Raw genomic sequence first — 17634 nt, 5'->3', positions numbered from 1 at the left:
TCATCCCATCCCGATGGCCGATGGCGCAAGGCCCTCGCGGATGCGGCGTCCTTCCTTTCCGGTGGCCGGCGGTGCAGGGCTTGCATGGATGCGGCGTCTCCTCCCTTCCCGGTGGCTCGCGAACGCGGCAACACCTGCTCGCGACTCCCTCCACCTCCCTCCGCCACGTCGGAGCAGCCCCGCCTCCCCTCCCTCCGTCATGTGGGAGCAACGCCGGCCTGCTCGCCGCCCAGCTCACTCTGCTTGGCCCTGCCCTGTGTGTGGAGAGGAAGGTCCCGTTCGCGTGCACTTAAACCCGGCTTAATCCGCTTATTTTTTCATCCGGAACAGTGTTTTCCTCACACAAATTCCTCTAGATTCCTCCAAAATTTCTCCAAGCAAACGGGGCCGAAGAAAGGTTTGACTCAATGACGCATGGGTCCCCCATGTCATTGTCTCCTTATATGGATTCTTGGGGGCTACCGCTGGAGTGGAAGAAATTTGTTAGGCCAACAAAAATGAGGTTGGGCACCCAAATCTAAATGGGGTCCTGATTTTGGGATACTGCTGGAGATGCTGACAGGGCATGAAACTAGACACAAAATGCGTTATGTGCAATTGATTGGATGAGGATGGCGGACACTTGTTTTTCAAGTGCAAGCAGGTACGTTGGCTATGGGGCGAACTGCAGATGGAATCCACTAGGGCTGATATGATGTCTGCGGAATCAGTTAAGGAGGTGGGGGAGAAAATTTTGAAGCTTAAAACTGAAATTCAGAGATCAGTGATCATATATTGCTATATCTCTGGTGGGGTGAAAGGTGTGCTGTGCGAGAAGGAGAGAGGCCGAGGAGTACTTTACAGATAGCGCAGATCATTAGAACGTATCCGGAAGAATGCACTTCTCTGGAAAGATGCAGAACAAAACCTGTGAGCAATATGGAGAACTCAATTGTGATGGGGCTTTCAGGGAGCTTGACCGCCTGTTCGGCAGGCCGTAAACGATCGTGGATTATTTACTGCTGGCTGGTTTGGTGTGAGAGAAAAATACTGTTCCAGCTTATAATCCACGATCGTATACGAGCAAGCGAATGCTGGGGGGGTGGGGGTGTGGGGGGGGGGGGGGGGGGGGGGGGTTGTAGTCCGGAATGATGATGGTGTGCTGATCAGTTCTGGACATGGCAGATTGGGGAAGGTCCTTGAGCCGATGCATGCTGAGGTCGTTGCATGCCTGCAAGCCGTCCAGCGAGCAGCTGAATTGGGTATTCAGAGAATTGTTTTGGAGACTGACGCACTGTAGTGGTTCATGCAGTCAATTCAATTGGTGTTGATCCAAGCACAGCGAAACTTATCGGTCTAGCTTATCAGCTATGGTACAATATTTCTTTCACAATAAAACAGCATCAGCTTCACAATAAAACAGCATTAGCTGACTTATCAGCGTATTCGCTAGAGCAGGGCCTTGGTCCATGTGCAGACTCAGTTCTAGACTGCATTCCAAATTGTGTTCAGACTTTGTTGGACAATGATTTGGCCGCTGTCCCTGAGTAATGAAGTTCTACTTCCATGTTAAAAAAAACCTTAGCCAGCATGGTAACGACAATGATTTGGCAGCTGTTTCTGAGTAATGAAGTTCTACTTCCATGGCCAAAAAAAACCCGACGCATAAGTATGGTGACATCAAATGTTCACAAACCAGTCGTTAATACTCTCCCTATATACCCCGATCAATACAAGCAAAGGCAACTGAGGCAGATTATGAACCATGTTTCAGCAAATCATTGGCCGAAATAAAACAGAAACAGCTTAATAGCAACAGAGCTTAAGTCAAAAACCAACCACAGGATTAAACATCTCCAAACATAGCAGCTAAGTATAGGCTAATAACACCACAAGATAAAATGATAACCATCCATGACGCAGAGTCAGCGCAGGAGACTGAGCATCAGGTCACGCAGCTAAGTACTCATGATACGAACATGTTTATGAAAACTAGATAATATCATATTGGGTAATGCTACTTGTGCATCCTCACTCCTCATCCTCATCACCACCATCGCCGCCACCACCACTTGCCTTCTTCTGGTTCTTTCTCTTCACCCTGCCTGCAGGGCCTCCACCGAACGGGCTTGACAGTGAAAAGTCAATGTGCTTCTCAGACTCCACCCTCACCATGAATGATGGGACATTGACAATTTGCCTGCCAACCCTGCAAGGTTCCACAAACAGAAATTTCATTCAAGGAACAGTTTGAAAGAAACATTGACATCCGCTTTAACATCACAGTTTAGAAATATTCAGGACAGCTAACCATGCTAATCTAATCTATACAAAATAATACATTCAAAAAAGTTATATCACTAGTACTTCGAAGTTTCAGAAACAGCTTAAGAGAAACACAGATATAGGCTTCAAAACTATTGTTCTAATTATTGCGTGAAATGAGAGTACCAAATCATTACAAACCAAAGAAAACATTCAGGGGACAGCCAATGATGCAATGAACTTAAAAGATAAGCTAAAACTATGTGCTGTTTTGAGAAAGATAATCCATAGGCAATATAATCCAGTACTGAATTGGCACAAGCATTTACAGAGGCAAGCAGGGAACAAAGAAATCATGAAATGACAAGCAAGATATGTGAGTAATCACTGACAACCATTTATTAGACATAACCCAGTATCATTGCTACTTCCTACTCATATATATATTAAAAGGGCAAAACAGGTTTCAGAGATTTTTTTTTGCATCAAAAGAGTACTGTTGAGATAACTTGCATATTCTTATCATCAGGCCCTTCCACTGAAAACCTGGTTTTCAGATAAACACTACCAAAAAGAATTTTATTACAAGCAGACACGTAAGCATACCTGATGTGACGCTGCTTGATCAAGACACGAGCATGGTGAATGGACTTGGCCATGCCAGCCTTGAAGACAAGTGTTTGAAGGCGCCTTGCAAGGAAGTTCTCAGCAGTAAGGGCAAGGACATAATCAAGCTTGTTCTGACCCTCAGCGAGCAGCCCATAGCGGTTCATGCGGCGGAGAAGCGCCTCACCCTCAAAGATACGGCGGGGGTTCTTCTCATCAAGGGTGAGCAAGTGCCTTGCAGCATTACGGATCCTGCTCAGTGCATACTGGACCCTCCAGAGCTCACGCTTGCACCTCAGCCCATACTCACCGACCAGCTTCAGTTCAGCATCAAGACGCTCCTTCTCATAAGGACGCCTTGGTTTCTTGAATGTTTTACCATCTGCATAAAGAAGCCGTTCACCATAAACATAACTAGGGATATTCATGAAACATATGAAAAAGCTTAAGGGAAAAAAACTAGAAATAAATGGACAGCTAGTTGCCAGATATCCTTTTCAACCACAATGAACAGATTAAAGAGCACTAAGTAACCATTTGAGAAACAAGCTAGAAAATGCACAAATAAGCAATTTTAATTACAAAATGGAACATGATATTGAACAAATATCAAGTTCCATGGTGAACTAACATAGAATGCTTAATTTTGGCAGTTACATATGACAGCAGCATGGACCATACTAAAGAATCAGGTGACACAACCCCAATAATTTATTTGTTGAACAAACACCACCGGGTGCCAAAAACCTATAGACAATAGTGATAGAAATTTCTGAAGGGTTTACACAAGCCTAGCAGGAACCCTGGTGATGTACACAAACATATACCATTTTTACTCCACATGGGCAAACAAGAAAATTGGACTCGCTCATCTCATTCAAATTTACTGCACATAGGAAAACAAGAGAATTGGACTCCCTCATCTCAGACAAAGCTAGCCACCACTTATAATCACTTTCCATGAATCAGGTCGCTCTACAAACCTCAGATCAGATCGACTGACACCAAGAGCAGTGGACACGCTATATCCACCGAGTTCCGCCTCGCCTCGCAAACCACGGCGCAGGTAGGAACTCAAACCGAGACAAAACCATAGGTGCTCCAAACGGCAACCTTCAGCAAGCTCTACCAAGGTCAGGTAGAGCCAACTACCTAAGAACTCGACGAAATAGGCCTATGCGCCCCCAGTTGGGCACCAGATCACGGCGCCCCCGCAACGAAAATGAAACGGGAACGAAGCGCAACGAACAAAGAGGAGTAGGGGAGGAGATCATCGGCGCGGGCTTACAGTTGCGATAGAAGTTCACGTGCACCATGGCTGGTGCTCCTCTCCCTCCCTCGCGCCCTCGCCTTCGCCTCCTCTTGCTCCGCCGCCGCCGCTTCTGTGAGGGGTTGCTGGGAGTGGTGCTAGGTCGCGAGGGCAGCGTTTATATACCACCCAAAACCCTAGTGGGCCGAACAAGTTACATGGCACTACGGGCTCCTTGGGCCGGGCCCAATCGACAGCGCAAGCCTGATTTAACAGCCCAGATGGTCCCTAGTCTTGTCGCACGCGAATCTCGAGGCAAGCCTCGGAGTCAGATGGTTCCATGTTGCTATTTGCTAATCACATTAGTGTCGCTATAATCGCCAGCAGTTCTCAGATGAAAAAGGAAACAAAACGCGAACAGCTCGAAGTTGTCCAAGCTGTGTAAGAGACTTGAATAGGTGTGAGCACAAAATACATAGAGTTGTACAAAGCTAAGTGTCCTTCGAAATAATAAGATTGCAAAAGCATGGCTCGCTGAAGCCCAGCGGCCACTGACACCAAAGATCCAAGCACCACCGTCCACCGGTCACCACTGCCTCCTTGATGCCGTCAATTTGCGTCCACGCCAAGTTTTCTGCGGCAACAAGACTAATCGACTGCGGCCATTATGTTATCGTCTGGAGTTTTAGTGGATAGGGGAAGCTTCGCCGCTCCAGGATGTTCAGCTCTGCTCTGCATGGACTCATGGAAAACCCTGCTCTTGCACGGCATCAGGCCATGGAAAATCCCGCACATTGGTTGCTCAGCATATTGCCAAACTTGTTCGATTGCCAGCCCATGCCATTGACGCGGATCATCTCACAGAGGAGGTAGATCTGATACCAAACTTGGATATGGTGTGCTCCATCTTGCAACCGAAAAGAAGGCCTTGACTAGCAATGGAGTACCTGGAAAGAGAGACATCACTATGTAATTTCCACATGTTTAAAATGTCTGAACATTTTAGAGAGAACCATGATGTCCTGACCATGCTGTTGCTATGTAAAGTTCTGTTGCAGAGCATCTGCTTACAGCAACAGAAAACAATATTCCACTAGTTCGATGTCACAAATGTAATGCTGCAAACAAAAGATATAGAGGAAAAAAAGTAAAGTTACCAGAAGTTTGAATGCATCTATGAGAGACTGAACTCAAGAAATAATCATGTTTGTAGTGCCAAAATTTCTTCTATTTAGACCTCAATAGTTGTGCCAAGATAAAATCAAGAAATCCGAAGCACTGAGTGCTAGTCCCTATTAATCAATCTCTCTACAATGTTGTAGGATCGCTAGAACGCCTAGAGGGGGGTGAATAGGCCTGTAAAAATTCAACTTAAACCGAAGCCAAATTCACCTGTGGCACTGCCGCTCTGTGAGCGCGGCACTGCCGCACCTGCAGGAGAGATTAGTTCACAGTTTAAAATCTACCCAACGAAATTTAGATTGGATAAATTTCTTAACTTCCTGCAGAGTAGTAGATCACAGATCGACAGCTAAAAGTGGTGGGAACACCGATCGGCCTCAAACTCTAGAGATCACCTCAACAACAACAAGAACATAAGTGTAGCAACACAAGCACAAGACGACACAAGGATTTATCCCATGGTTCAGCTCCCACCAAGGCTTGCCTATGTCCACATTGTTGAGGTATACCACTAAGGCTTAGAGATTTGCAACCCTACCTCGTTCTCAAGTCAAGAGAGTGAACTCTTGAGATGAGGGGTGATTTTAATCGCTGCAAGAGGTGGTTACAAACCTCCCAGTGCTGCCACAAACTTGGCAAGCTCACCGAGCAATGCTCTAGCCGGCTAGGAGCCAAGTTCCAAAAGTAACAAACACAACCACCGGCTAAGACGTGAACGAAGTGCTCTTTAGAGTTTAGGAATCAATGGAGCTACTCTCTATTCGAGTTTTGGACCCTTTTCCCTCAAGGATTGATGGGGAAATCAATGTATTTGCTTGGGGGCTTGAGGTCAACAATGGAGTGAGAGAGAGAGAGCTCCTGCTCTGTTTTGTCATGCTGAAGTGAGGAAGAAGACAGCCGGTTGGTTACCGTTGGAAAGGAAGGGGAAAGATATATATACCCCCTAGCCTCCAACGGTCACTTTAAATCGCAGATAGCCGTTGACGAGGAAAGGAAAAGGTAGATTTACCTCCAGCCCTCAACGGAACGGACACTGCACCCAAGAGGTCGGGCGAGACAAGGACGCGACCAAAGGGTCGGGCAAGCCGGAGCCCGCGACCTTGGGGTCGGGCGAGCCGGAGCCCGCGACCAAAGGGTCGGGCGATCCGGAGCCTGCGACCAAAGGATCGAGCGAGACGGAGCCCGCGACCTTAGGGTCGGGCGAGCCGGAGCCCGTGACCAAAGGGCCGGGCAAGCCGGAGCCCGCGACCAAAGGGCCGGGCGAGACGTAGCCTGCGACCAAAGGGTCGAACGAGCCGGAGCCTACGACCATGGTGTCGGGCGAGCCGGAGCTCGCACCCAAGGGGTCGGGCGAGTCAGAGCTCGCACCATGCAAGACAGCAAGGGTAATAGTGAAGTGCAGACTGTCTTGGCAGTGAATCTAAGGATGCTTATGGTTGTTTGAGCACTTGGTAGCACATATTAACTTAAGCATTATGCCCCCTTTATAGCACGACTTTTTCTATACTCAAATTCAATATATAAAAGAATTTAAACCTCCTTTGAGTTTGAAGCCATCTACATTTGTAATTGGGGACTCCTTTGTTCCGTGTAGCATCCTCAAATATAAATTCTCTACTTGTCATCTTGATAAATCTCATTAGTTCTTTAATTGCGTTGTCATTATCACTAAAACCCACAATTAAGGCTTGATTGCACTTTCAAATGTTTTAGTGGAAGAACAAGTGGCCTTTCTGCTGATCTGCTCACTCAGATGATAAAATATTTTCTGCAATGCAGCTTTATTTTGGAAACTTAGGGGGTGTTTGATTCTAGGGACTAATTTTTAAGTCCTTGTCACATTGGATGTTTGGACACTAATTTAGAGTATTAAACATAGACTAATTATAAAACTAATTGCACATATGGAGATTAATTTATGAGACGAATCTATTAAGCCTAATTAGTCCATGATTTGACAACGTGGTGCTACAGTAAACATGTGCTAATGATGGGTTAATTAGGCTTAATAGATTCGTCTCGCAAATTAGTCTCCATCTGTACAATTAGTTTTATAATTAACTCATGTTTAGTTCTCCAAATTAGTATCCGAACGTCCGATGTGATAGGGACTTCCCTGGATCCAAACAAGTAAGAATGTGCAGTTCTGACATAAATTAGGCACAATAAATACAATTATATCACAGCATCATACCTTGACTTGGTTTTGTTCTTCTGTGTCATGGATTCTGCAGAATACCACGATTTGCCACATTTTGAAGTACATTGCATTGTGTCTTCAGTCATTATGAAATGAAACCATCCTTGATGCAGCTGCTCCCAGAAGTTTACATTTCAAGTCACAGCCTTCAACATCTCAGACTCCTACTTGTTAAAATTGACAGATACAAATTTCTTTGTACACCCTGACACTGCATATGGAGGCATCCAACATAAGAAATGATCACCTCTAGTCTCTAGACTCCTTTACAGCAAAAGACCAAACTTAAGTCAGTTGCAGATATAGATGCTCAAGGATACTGTAAATCTCATCGGAATTAGGGTGGCTGGACTCCCCCATCAAGAACTCATGAACAACATTTTCCACTTCAAGCCAACTGCACCCTGCCGTTTTCTCAATTCCCTTTCCTCTCATTGATTGCCACACAGTCTCAACAAAATCCCATTGCTGACCACGAGCCAATGTGTTGGCAAGGAGTACATAGGTTCCAGGATTCCCAGGTTCAATAGCAATGAGTTCTCTCGCCGCAACCTTACCAACTTTAACATTGCAATGCTTCCTGCAGGCATTGATCAAGGCTCCCCAGACACCTGCATGCGGTTTCATTGGCATTGACCGTGCTAATTGGTATGCTTCCTCAATGAGTCCAGCTCGGCCATAGAGATCCACCATGCACGCATAGTGATCTGGGGATTGCTCAATTGCATAATTTGTTCTCATAGATTCAAAGTAGAACTTTCCATCATGAACTAGTCCAGCATGAGCACAAGCTGACAAAACGCCAAGAAAAGTGACCGCATCTGGCTGCAACCCTTCCTTAGCCATCTCATTAAAGATCTGAAGTGCATCCCTGCCATGTCCATGGTGTGCAAAAGCACAGATCATCACATTGTAAGACACTGTGTCCTTTAGACATGTCTCAACAAACAACAAATGAGCTTGGCTGACACTACCACATTTAGCATACATGTCGATCAACGAATTCAGGACATGGAAGTTCATTTCGACACAGCCTTTCCTCAAAATCCCATGCACCTGACTTGCAACTGACAGAGAACCAAGCTGTGCACAGGCGGACATCAGCACAGCCATCGTCGTGGGATCAGGTTGGAACCTTGCGAGGCGCATCCCATTGAACACTGCAAGCGCATCAGCCCAGGGCCCCTCCTGCGAGCATGCGGCAATCACCATGTTCCAGCTGTTCACATTCCTCTCCGGCATCTCTTCAAACAACTCCCTTGCCACACCTGCTTCCCCCTGCCGCAAGTACCCCATCATCAGCGTGTTCCAAGAGATTGGGTCCCTTTCCACCATCCTGTCAAACACAACCCGCCCAGCCTCCACATCCCCTGCCCTGACGTAGCACGCCACCATGGTATTCCCCAGCACCACGCTTGCGGTAGGCATTTCGTCGAACACCCTCCTCGCATCCGCTACCCGGCCAAGGTTGCCGTACATGTCAACCAACGCGGCGGCCACGTGCGCAGCGCGTCCGAGTCCGGCATTGACCAAGAACCCGTGCACCTGGATCCCCACTCGAACGGCCCGCAGCGCCGAGCAGCACCTGACCACGGAGCTCGCCGTGAAGGCGTTCGGGCGAGGGACGCCGCGCCGGAGCATGAGCCGGAACAGCGCGAGCGCCTGCTCGGCCGCCGACGGCGAGGACGAGGCGTGCCTGGCGTAAGCGGCGATGGTGGCGGTCCAGAGGTAGACGTTCTCGGAGGCGGCGGGGACGGCGCTGTCGAAGACGGCGCGGGCGTGGCGCGGAGAATGGGACGAGGCTATGAGGGCGACGGCGGCGCGGGCGGGGAGAGGGAGGCCCCGGACGAGGAGCTGCGCTTGGAGCTGCCTCGCCGCCGCCGGGGTCGTCGCGCGGAGGGCGAGGCCGGCCAGGAGTGCGCCGGCGTGCAGACGGGCGCTAGGTGGCGGCGGCACCGCGTTGCTACCGTGGTGCATTGGTGTTGCTAATGAACTACTCCTGGATTCACATAATCAAAATGCTAAAATTCAATTGCTTTAAACGATCTTGCAGTTGATCAACTTATACAAAGGCCTACTCACTCCATCCCAAAATAAATGATATTTTTTACTTCTAGACTTCTGATACGACGATTTGTCTTATTAATTTTTTATAAATATTATTTATTTTGTCATGACTTATTCTATCATTAGAAATGCTTTAATAATGACTTATTTATTTTATTATTTATAAAAAATTGAATAAGACCAACAGTCAGAAGTTTAAAAGTAAATAAACGTCACTTACTTTAGGAGGGAGGGTACGTATTGTCTTTCCTATTGTAATTTTATAACCTTCCTCAACAATATTTCCGGTCTCTTTAACAGGCCATGATTTGGGAGTCTGCTTCTAGTACTGTTCAGACCAAAAGCTTAGCACCCAGCTGGGCAGCTGTGTGGTCATTGCCTGCCAAGAATACTGCGTGCCACACTCAAGAGGCTGAGTTGCAAAACTAGATTAGTAAATCTAACAGAAGTGTGGCAAAGATTAAAAATCATGAGCAACTTATATACTATTATGAAGATGAGCAATGGCTACATGATACACATGTTTCTAATTCTCCAGTATATCAGAGCCCGTATATGGTACAACTCAGCAACATGAGTGGGCAACGACAGAGCCAGCGGTGAGGCTAGGGAGGCTCTAGCCCCCCCCTACCGACCCTGGGCACGTGGAGCCCCCTAAGCCTTCCTTTAAAATTTTATGCATATATGTATTAGATAGAAGGAGCTAATGTTAAGAGAAGATAAAAAAACCTCTATTTTTTTGTTCAGCCCTTCCTAAATTTTTTTTCTGGCTTCGTCCCGGAGAGTGGGATTCACACTTCAAGGCAAAATGAACACAAGTCCACAACAACAATAATGGCATCAAAACTAAGCAACACAAATTACAAATTTCATAAGCCTTTGTGAAGACCAACACCAGTATCTTGCCGGCCTCACTATGAAATGAATGGATTTGTAACACAATTATGATACATGGAATACTATTGTGCTCGTTTCTCCATGTAGGCAGCAACCATCCTTCGGTTATATCTGGAGTAGCTTCGCTCCAAGGTGAGCGCCTATGTCCATCCAATACAAATGAGCAAAAACATGCTTGGCCTAGTTGTCTCCCACTCATTTGAACAGGCTGAATCCCAGGCCCCCAATATACAGAACAGTATACCTCTTGATGCTCTCCTATCCTATGACATGCCAGATGTGGCATGTATCTCCAAGGAGTGCTCCGGTATGTAAGCAAGGCCTGCAGGGCAGCAATCATTTCTCAATTCTTAAAAGGATAATATATATATATATATATATATATATATATATATATATATATATATATATATATATATATATATTACTTCAAGCCAGGATGACGCAAATAACAAACTCCTTTCTTAAAATTGACAATCTGTGTCCACTCTATGTCTAGCTGCTAAAGTACCACTTGCTGTGTTGGTAACAGTCTACATCTAGCTGCCAAATCAGCACTTCTTTTTGCAGATTTGTTTTTTAAATGAAAATATTACCTTTCTCCCTTGCGGTTATTTGCAGCGTATCAAGTGTGATAATTCCATCTTTTAATGGAAGCAGCTCAAGTTTGACAGTGGTGCTTGAACGGGGAGGAACACACCTGTTAGACACATTCACCACAACCAAATGTCATTCTTCAATGTTTTGGAATATAGGTAGCTCAGTTGTGAGTTGACTCTTTTAAGTAAGTGAAAACAGGTAAGGGTCAATACCCTAGGGGCACTGCACTTTGCAACCACAGATGAGTACAGCCTGAAGCATTACTCATTCTATTTCCTCCATTATCACCTTCTTTTGGAGATGTAGCTAGGACAGAATTCAATCTTCGAAAGCCAATTCCATGTTTTCCCAGCCCAGATCTTTTTGCTGACTCATTAACACCATCAAAAGAACCATTTGGGATGGTTGGGGCTGAGATTAAGGATACAACTGAAGAAGAACCAGATGCTTCAGGAGCAAGGACATTTAATGTAAGGTTTTCGGATGTCATGTTAGTAGCTTCGAGTGTTAGTATCTGCAGGAAATGATATATCATTATCATAGTGATAAATTGGAGAATTTCCATAAAATAAGTGAGGAGATACTGCAATAACCTGCACGGGGAGTTGAGGAACTCGAGCACCAAGACTAGGATTTCGTAAAGACAGTTCGCATGATACAGAGATCATAAGATCGCTGGCTGCAGAGGGTCGCCAGCTTGTTGCTTGCTTGAAAAAAAGTTTAGATTCTACAAAGATAAAAGGGCTAATCAGAAAATCCACTCCATTCCTGTTTTGAAGAATCTATTTGTTTTATCAATAGCTTACCTGTGTAATTGCAGCGATAAGATACCAGTACAGCATATTGGTCGCTTAGATCAGCATATGGCTCACCAACCTTTGGTGTATGAGTATTTAAAGTAGCACCGGTCATCGTTGGGAGTGACAAGGCCGGAGGTGCACAACCACTGGTCTTCCGTTCCCTTGAGGACATAGTTGCTGGCTTGAGAATAAAAGAGTGCTCCTCGCCCCTCCTAGAAAGATAAGAAATAATGTAGAATGCTTAAAACAATTGTCACACACTTTATTACAAGCACACGACAAATAAAGTGAACCTTGGATACAGAAACAACATTTGTGGACTTTGTTCCCTCCACCATTGAAGAAACCACAATTCAGCACCACCATACGAAGTTAATTTTTGAGTTCTTAAAAGCAGAAAAGTGGAAATTTAGGGAATGAAGTGTGTGTGTGTGTGTGGGGGGGGGGGGGGGGGGGGGGGGGGGGTTATCAATTATGGTCCCTGAAACATGTTGCTATATTTTATGTGCTTATTTTGTATCTTAAGCCGCTAGCTTTGGCATTTTTCCAAGGGGAATAAAATTTCTTCTGCTTGCATTTTCCGCTCTTTTTGTTTAATAAAAAGTTTACAGTGGGGGCCTCCCCTGCTGTATTTTCCGCTCAAATTTCTTCTGCTTGTAATCATGTTGTGCTTGAACTTTACATAAAGCTGTAATAGCAGGTAGATCATGAGCAGAACCAATTAGAAAACTTGCATATACCTGAGTGCTAGATTTGGTAAGCTGTGACCATGTCCAACCTCAATACTAGCAATTGGTAATGACAAAGGAGCACCTCCTTTGGATGCCTCCTCAAATACAATAGTAATTGCGTCAATGAATACAACTATATCTTTCGCATGAGTAGGAGCAATATTCTGCAACAGGAATTCATGATATAAACATTATCTTTGGAACATTAGTTCACAAAATGAAAAATGAATAGATGTTTTGATATATTCCACACACCTTTACTGTGACGCAGAGAAGATTCTCTACAGTGCATTTTGCAGCAAAAGAATGAACCTCAATGGGTTGAATGATTTCAACTTTTCTCCTCCATCTTTTCCCTGGTAGATACACGCCTTCTAAACCACAACGTACAGAATACCGTTCAGGTTCTAAAGGAACTCCTCTAAACGAAAGCTGCCCATCATTTATAATGTCTGGGGTTTTTGCAGGTTTTTCAGGCATAAATTCTTGACTTTCAGATATTGGTGGTGGTCTTATATTATTCGGTGTCTGAACAGAAGAGGCTGAAGGCATGGAGTAACTTCTGAAGTTGAATATTTGAGAACCAGAAGCAGAATAAGATTGCTTGTGTGATACACTTGGATTGAGAGTAGGGGGTGCCAAAGAACGAGGCGGTAATGTGCGATCTAAAGGGAGCAACCAACTAAGCAGCTCCTGACATGGGTCATTATTACTGTCAGAAAGTCCATCCACAAGATTCTGAGGCATACAATTGTTCGATATACTTTTCTCAAACTGAAGGACTTCAAGCACAGGATCTTCCAATTTGTTAACGCCAACATTCACTTGCAAAACAACCTGCATCCTTCCACCAGAAAACATCATTGCTAAATCAGCATGCATTTAAACCAACGAGAATTACAACAAAAAAACATAGCCAAATAGTAACACCACTAACTTCTTATACACGTTTATTTTTTTATTTAAAAAATCATTCTTTTCTCTGCATCTAATATATTAATGTATTACTCCATAGGAGTATGTAGTAGCATAGAAGGATTCACATAGATTTTACAAAAATGACTTAATTAATTAAGAAATTTGAGAAAACTAAAGTAAGGTATAAGTTTCTAAAACAATCACAAAACTACAAGAATCAATTTAACAAAAGTACACTTCTATTGGCATTCTATATTGCTAAACTAACATTTTTAATAAAATTGCAAACTGAACTTCTATTACAATACTGTATTGCATACTACGTAACTACACATTTCATGTTGTTTCACATATCACAGAACTACACGTTTAATTTTTAAGCCCAAACAAAAATGTAGTTTCACGATATGGAATACCAATATGAAGTGAAAAAAGTACACTGCTTTGAATTAATTCTAAGAAGTGTAGTTTTGTGATGCATGAGAATATAAATGTATTGCAAAATTGGTTGCAAGAAGTGGTGTAGTTTTGCAAAATTTATTCTACCTACAGTGTAGTTTTCTGAAATTTACTCTAATTAGTTTATAGACTGCACTTTCAAAGTTCATGGACCTAGGTGACACACAGGCAAAAGTTAATGGACCTATTACCTATGGTGCATTTAACTCTTTATAGAAGGCAATGTGGTATTTAAAAGTTTCCAGAACACATCAGTAAGATTGATCAGTGCTGCTAAATTGCTAAAACTGATTAAATGTGCAATTCCAGTCTACAATAGCATCAGGTGGCAAGTTCTTTACATGTTTGCCCTTATTAAGTGGGAAGATATTTATACTTCCCACCATTTAGTAAAGCCATTTAAAGGAAATGTTGCCTAAAGAAATCAAAATGACAAGTACCCAGTGCAGAGAGCTCCCGCTCTGTGCGGGGTCTGGGGAAGGGTGTTAGTAGCAGATTTAAGTCAATTTCCAGTAGGTGCCTGCTGCTTGGCTAAGCTTAGGTTGGAGCACAAAACTTGCAGTTATTTATGCAATGCCCATCAATGTCTAGTGGCCACTGGTCATGCAGTACAAGAAGTTGTAGTATACAATGTCACACAGTAATTAAAAAGAACCCTTCAAAACATACCACTATGTCTCCGTTCTGCAGAGAATAACACTTGACAACATCTCGAGCGACTCCCCCAGATGTGCTACCATCAAAAATCCCTTTATCAGAAATGGTATTGTAAACATTACTCTTTGAGCTCTTACTATTTCCCTGGTTATCTGATCGTTCATCAGCCGTCGTAGCTGAAGTTACTCTTTTCTTGGACCAGAGAGGCTCATCTGACTCCGCAATCCGGACAAAAAAATTGGATTCCCTAAATCTTCGCAACACATGTTCGATCTGCTGCTTATGGTACTCCATCTGAAGGAGAGATTGAGTCTCCAAAATATCATGTTCTGAAGGAGAGGCTTCACCATTGAGTTCAACATCCTGATAGCCACTTTCTCCAGCTGCTCCATTATCATGACCATTTGCACTGACAGGGCTAGGTTTATTTGTAGAGTTTTGCAAAGAATTTCCATTCTTAGACATCACTGCAGCAATTCTAAAGGGGGATATAACCTGTACATCTTGCTTAGAAGCTGACAGGCACACCAGTATATGAACCTGCTCGCCTGATAACTGAACCAAGTCAATTCCAGAAAATATGTAATAACTAAGATGCAATAGAACCAGAAACTTGTACTAAAGTCACAAGGAAAACACATTTACCAGGGAAAAGGAAGGAACGGTCCAGAGTCTGCAACTGAACCATTTCTGATATGTCATTCAAACATTCAGGAAGTGCCTCTGTAAGAAAATTGTAGATGTTACTAACTCGCTGAGATGTTAAGATGGTTTTACTAGCATGAAGAAGCTACCAGTAGCATGTCACAAGGAAAACAAATTATTGGACTTAGCAGGTAACTGTTAGGGTTACACTTCCACACTGAAAACAATTAATGGTCAATTAGTTAGTAGTAAAGGGAAAAAAAGCTATATAACCTTACTTATGCAATGCAGATCAAGGATGGAGATAAGGACTAAGGAGTGATCACTTGGCTGATGAAAGATAAGTTAAGTCTGATTAACAAAAAGCATCGGTGTGTTTATGCCTTTAGGATATATAACAAAAAACGAAACAAGCAAGTCAAAGGCACCGAACCGCATGGAATTGTTATCCATCCTTCATCCTCCGCGACATCAGCATGTGTCCCCAGTGGGAATAGGCTTTTCGAATCTAGAGATGAAGGATCCCCACTGATATCCCTAGACCCATTATTAGCAGCACCATCTTCGCTGTGGGTGGAGGAGGGCTGGTATGAATCGTCCGCGATGAGACCCTCCAGTGTCGTAGTCGGCTTTTGTAAGGCATCCCTGTGCTGATCTTGCTCTGAAATTCTTGGAAGCTCAGGTGCTGCAGGCTGCGTAGTTCGGTAGAGGAAATTCATTGAGCGACACTACTCTTAGTTCCTGCAGAGCAAATAACAGCAGAAGGGTAAACAGACAGATCCACACCTTGATCTAGTAATTTGCAGTTTAGCATCACATAATAAAAAAAAAAGAGAGGGCATTTTTAAGGCAGCATTTCAAGTCCAGTAGGACTAGGCGCTAAATGGATCATGGATTGGACTACATCAGAATGGTAACACAAGGCAGCAGCACCAAACCCACAAGTAACTGGATCTGAATGGAGATATGGTGAAATTGAGAGCAAAACCAAGCCCCGGGTTCACTAGTGCATCAGCCAATTTGTGTTTTATGCTGAAGAAGAAAATGGTTTTGCAACCACCATCCGTGTTACGTTCTTGAACTGAACTGAAATTAAACTGAACTCATGTGGGCAAATCCAAAGAAGATTATGCTACAGATTAGCCGTGGCCAATTGCTTCAACGGTTTCTGGCTTCTGTGATGCTTGAAGGTCGAATTATACATCGTAAGTGGCTGAATCAGAAAAATCAAATCTCCATCCATTTCACTGAGCCGAATCACGGAAAAGATCAAACAAAGCTGGCACTGTTGCGGGAACTATCTATACAGAAAGGAACCGCTGCTACACTGGGATTAGCACAAGCATACCCGCGAGCGTGGGAGGACGGGAGGAGGGCGCCGATCTCTGAGCGCCCAGCGAAGGGAACTGACGGGCGAGGGAGGAGGATCACCGGAGATGACCAGAGCAGACCTCGCCTGGACGCGGATCTCCGCCCCCAACTAGACGGAGAGACGCGGAGGTGGGGATCCGGCAAGAGGGAGGGGTACGGGTTGTCACGGTAACCCCAGCGTCCTGCTCGGCGGCGATGCGTTGCAGCAGCAGGCCGTGAATTTGCCCTGGAGTATGAAGGTTTCATGTACCGTTTTGGAATAGCGGTGGGAACTGTAACAAACAATTGCCCGATGGAAAAGTGAGGGGAATTCGTTGCGTGTCATTAAAAAAAAAAATCGTTATGTACTGTGTGTCTTTGAAAAAAAAATCAGCGGTCTTCAACGTCATTCCTCTAATTTTTTTATGTCCTTTATGTCACTACCGTCAGTTTGGGCTCTAACGCTATTAAACTGGAGGTGCGAAAAGTCAAAAATACCCTTAAATCTAAATATGTCATTAATTTTTTTGAGCATCTTAACGACTTCAAATGAAAAAACTCAAAACTAGAAAGTTGTAGATCTCGTCGAGATCTATAATTTTCATATAAAAATTATCTTTATTTAATTCCGCAAAAAAATATGATTTGATATGATTAATATATCTTAGAAAAATCATATCTTTTTTTTGCGGAATTAAATGAAGATAATTTTTATATGAAAATTATAGATCTCGATGAGATCTACAACTTTCTAGTTTTGAGTTTTTTCATTTGAAGTCGTTAAGATGCTAAAAAAATTAATGACATATTTAGACTTAAGGGTATTTTCAACTTTTCACACCTGTAGTTTAACGACATTAGAGCCCAAACTGACAGCAGTAGCATGGAGGGTACAAAAAGTTGGAACAGTGACGCTGAAGACCGTTAAACTTTTCCAAAAGCACACAGGACATTACGATCTTTTTTAATGACACGTAATCCCAAAAGTCAGATGAAAGGAGTGTATGCCCGTGCAAGCGAGGAAGAGGT

At 43.9% G+C, this 17634-nt stretch overlaps 3 protein-coding genes across 3 annotated transcripts; all 3 read right to left on the bottom strand.

Moving 5' to 3' along the window:
• Positions 1-1770: 1770 nt before the first annotated feature.
• Positions 1771-4263, bottom strand: LOC136504763 (small ribosomal subunit protein uS4y-like). Its single transcript, XM_066499752.1, has 3 exons — positions 4139-4263; positions 2851-3232; positions 1771-2188 (listed from the first exon to the last, which is right to left on the bottom strand). The coding sequence occupies exons 1-3, from the start codon at positions 4164-4166 to the stop codon at positions 2011-2013; spliced, it is 588 nt and encodes a 195-aa protein (XP_066355849.1). The 5' UTR covers positions 4167-4263; the 3' UTR covers positions 1771-2010.
• A 291-nt stretch (positions 4264-4554) lies between these two features.
• LOC136503436 (pentatricopeptide repeat-containing protein At3g29230-like) lies at positions 4555-9458 on the bottom strand. Its single transcript, XM_066498518.1, has 2 exons — positions 7476-9458; positions 4555-5046 (listed from the first exon to the last, which is right to left on the bottom strand). Exon 1 carries the CDS (start codon positions 9456-9458, stop codon positions 7767-7769), a length of 1692 nt encoding a protein of 563 aa, XP_066354615.1. The 3' UTR covers positions 4555-5046; positions 7476-7766.
• A 909-nt stretch (positions 9459-10367) lies between these two features.
• On the bottom strand, positions 10368-16886 carry LOC136504685 (uncharacterized). The gene is made up of 11 exons (XM_066499656.1): positions 16604-16886; positions 15689-15996; positions 15256-15333; positions 14623-15158; positions 12832-13413; positions 12586-12740; positions 11852-12057; positions 11639-11772; positions 11258-11559; positions 11042-11145; positions 10368-10767 (listed from the first exon to the last, which is right to left on the bottom strand). Exons 2-11 carry the CDS (start codon positions 15972-15974, stop codon positions 10709-10711), a joined length of 2442 nt encoding a protein of 813 aa, XP_066355753.1. The 5' UTR covers positions 15975-15996; positions 16604-16886; the 3' UTR covers positions 10368-10708.
• Positions 16887-17634: the final 748 nt, after the last annotated feature.

This window comes from Miscanthus floridulus, chromosome 14, assembly GCF_019320115.1.
Source record: "Miscanthus floridulus cultivar M001 chromosome 14, ASM1932011v1, whole genome shotgun sequence".
Taxonomy (NCBI): Eukaryota; Viridiplantae; Streptophyta; class Magnoliopsida; order Poales; family Poaceae; genus Miscanthus; species Miscanthus floridulus.
The sequence above is the reverse complement of the archived record's forward strand: the minus strand, read 5'-3'. Positions and strand labels throughout refer to the sequence as shown.

Coding starts and splice junctions, on each gene's coding strand:
- LOC136504763 (XM_066499752.1), bottom strand. CDS start 4,166: ATGGTGCACGTGAACTTCTATCGCAACT. Junction 3,233..4,138: donor CGTGAACTTCTATCGCAACT/GTAAGCCCGCGC, acceptor TTCTTTATGCAG/ATGGTAAAACATTCAAGAAA. Junction 2,189..2,850: donor ATCAAGCAGCGTCACATCAG/GTATGCTTACGT, acceptor GGAACCTTGCAG/GGTTGGCAGGCAAATTGTCA.
- LOC136503436 (XM_066498518.1), bottom strand. CDS start 9,458: ATGCACCACGGTAGCAACGCGGTGCCGCCGCCACCTAGCGCCCGTCTG.
- LOC136504685 (XM_066499656.1), bottom strand. CDS start 15,974: ATGAATTTCCTCTACCGAACTACGCAGCCTGCAGCACCTGAGCTTCCA. Junction 12,741..12,831: donor TTCTCTGCGTCACAGTAAAG/GTGTGTGGAATA, acceptor TTCCTGTTGCAG/AATATTGCTCCTACTCATGC. Junction 12,058..12,585: donor TTACCAAATCTAGCACTCAG/GTATATGCAAGT, acceptor TTATCTTTCTAG/GAGGGGCGAGGAGCACTCTT.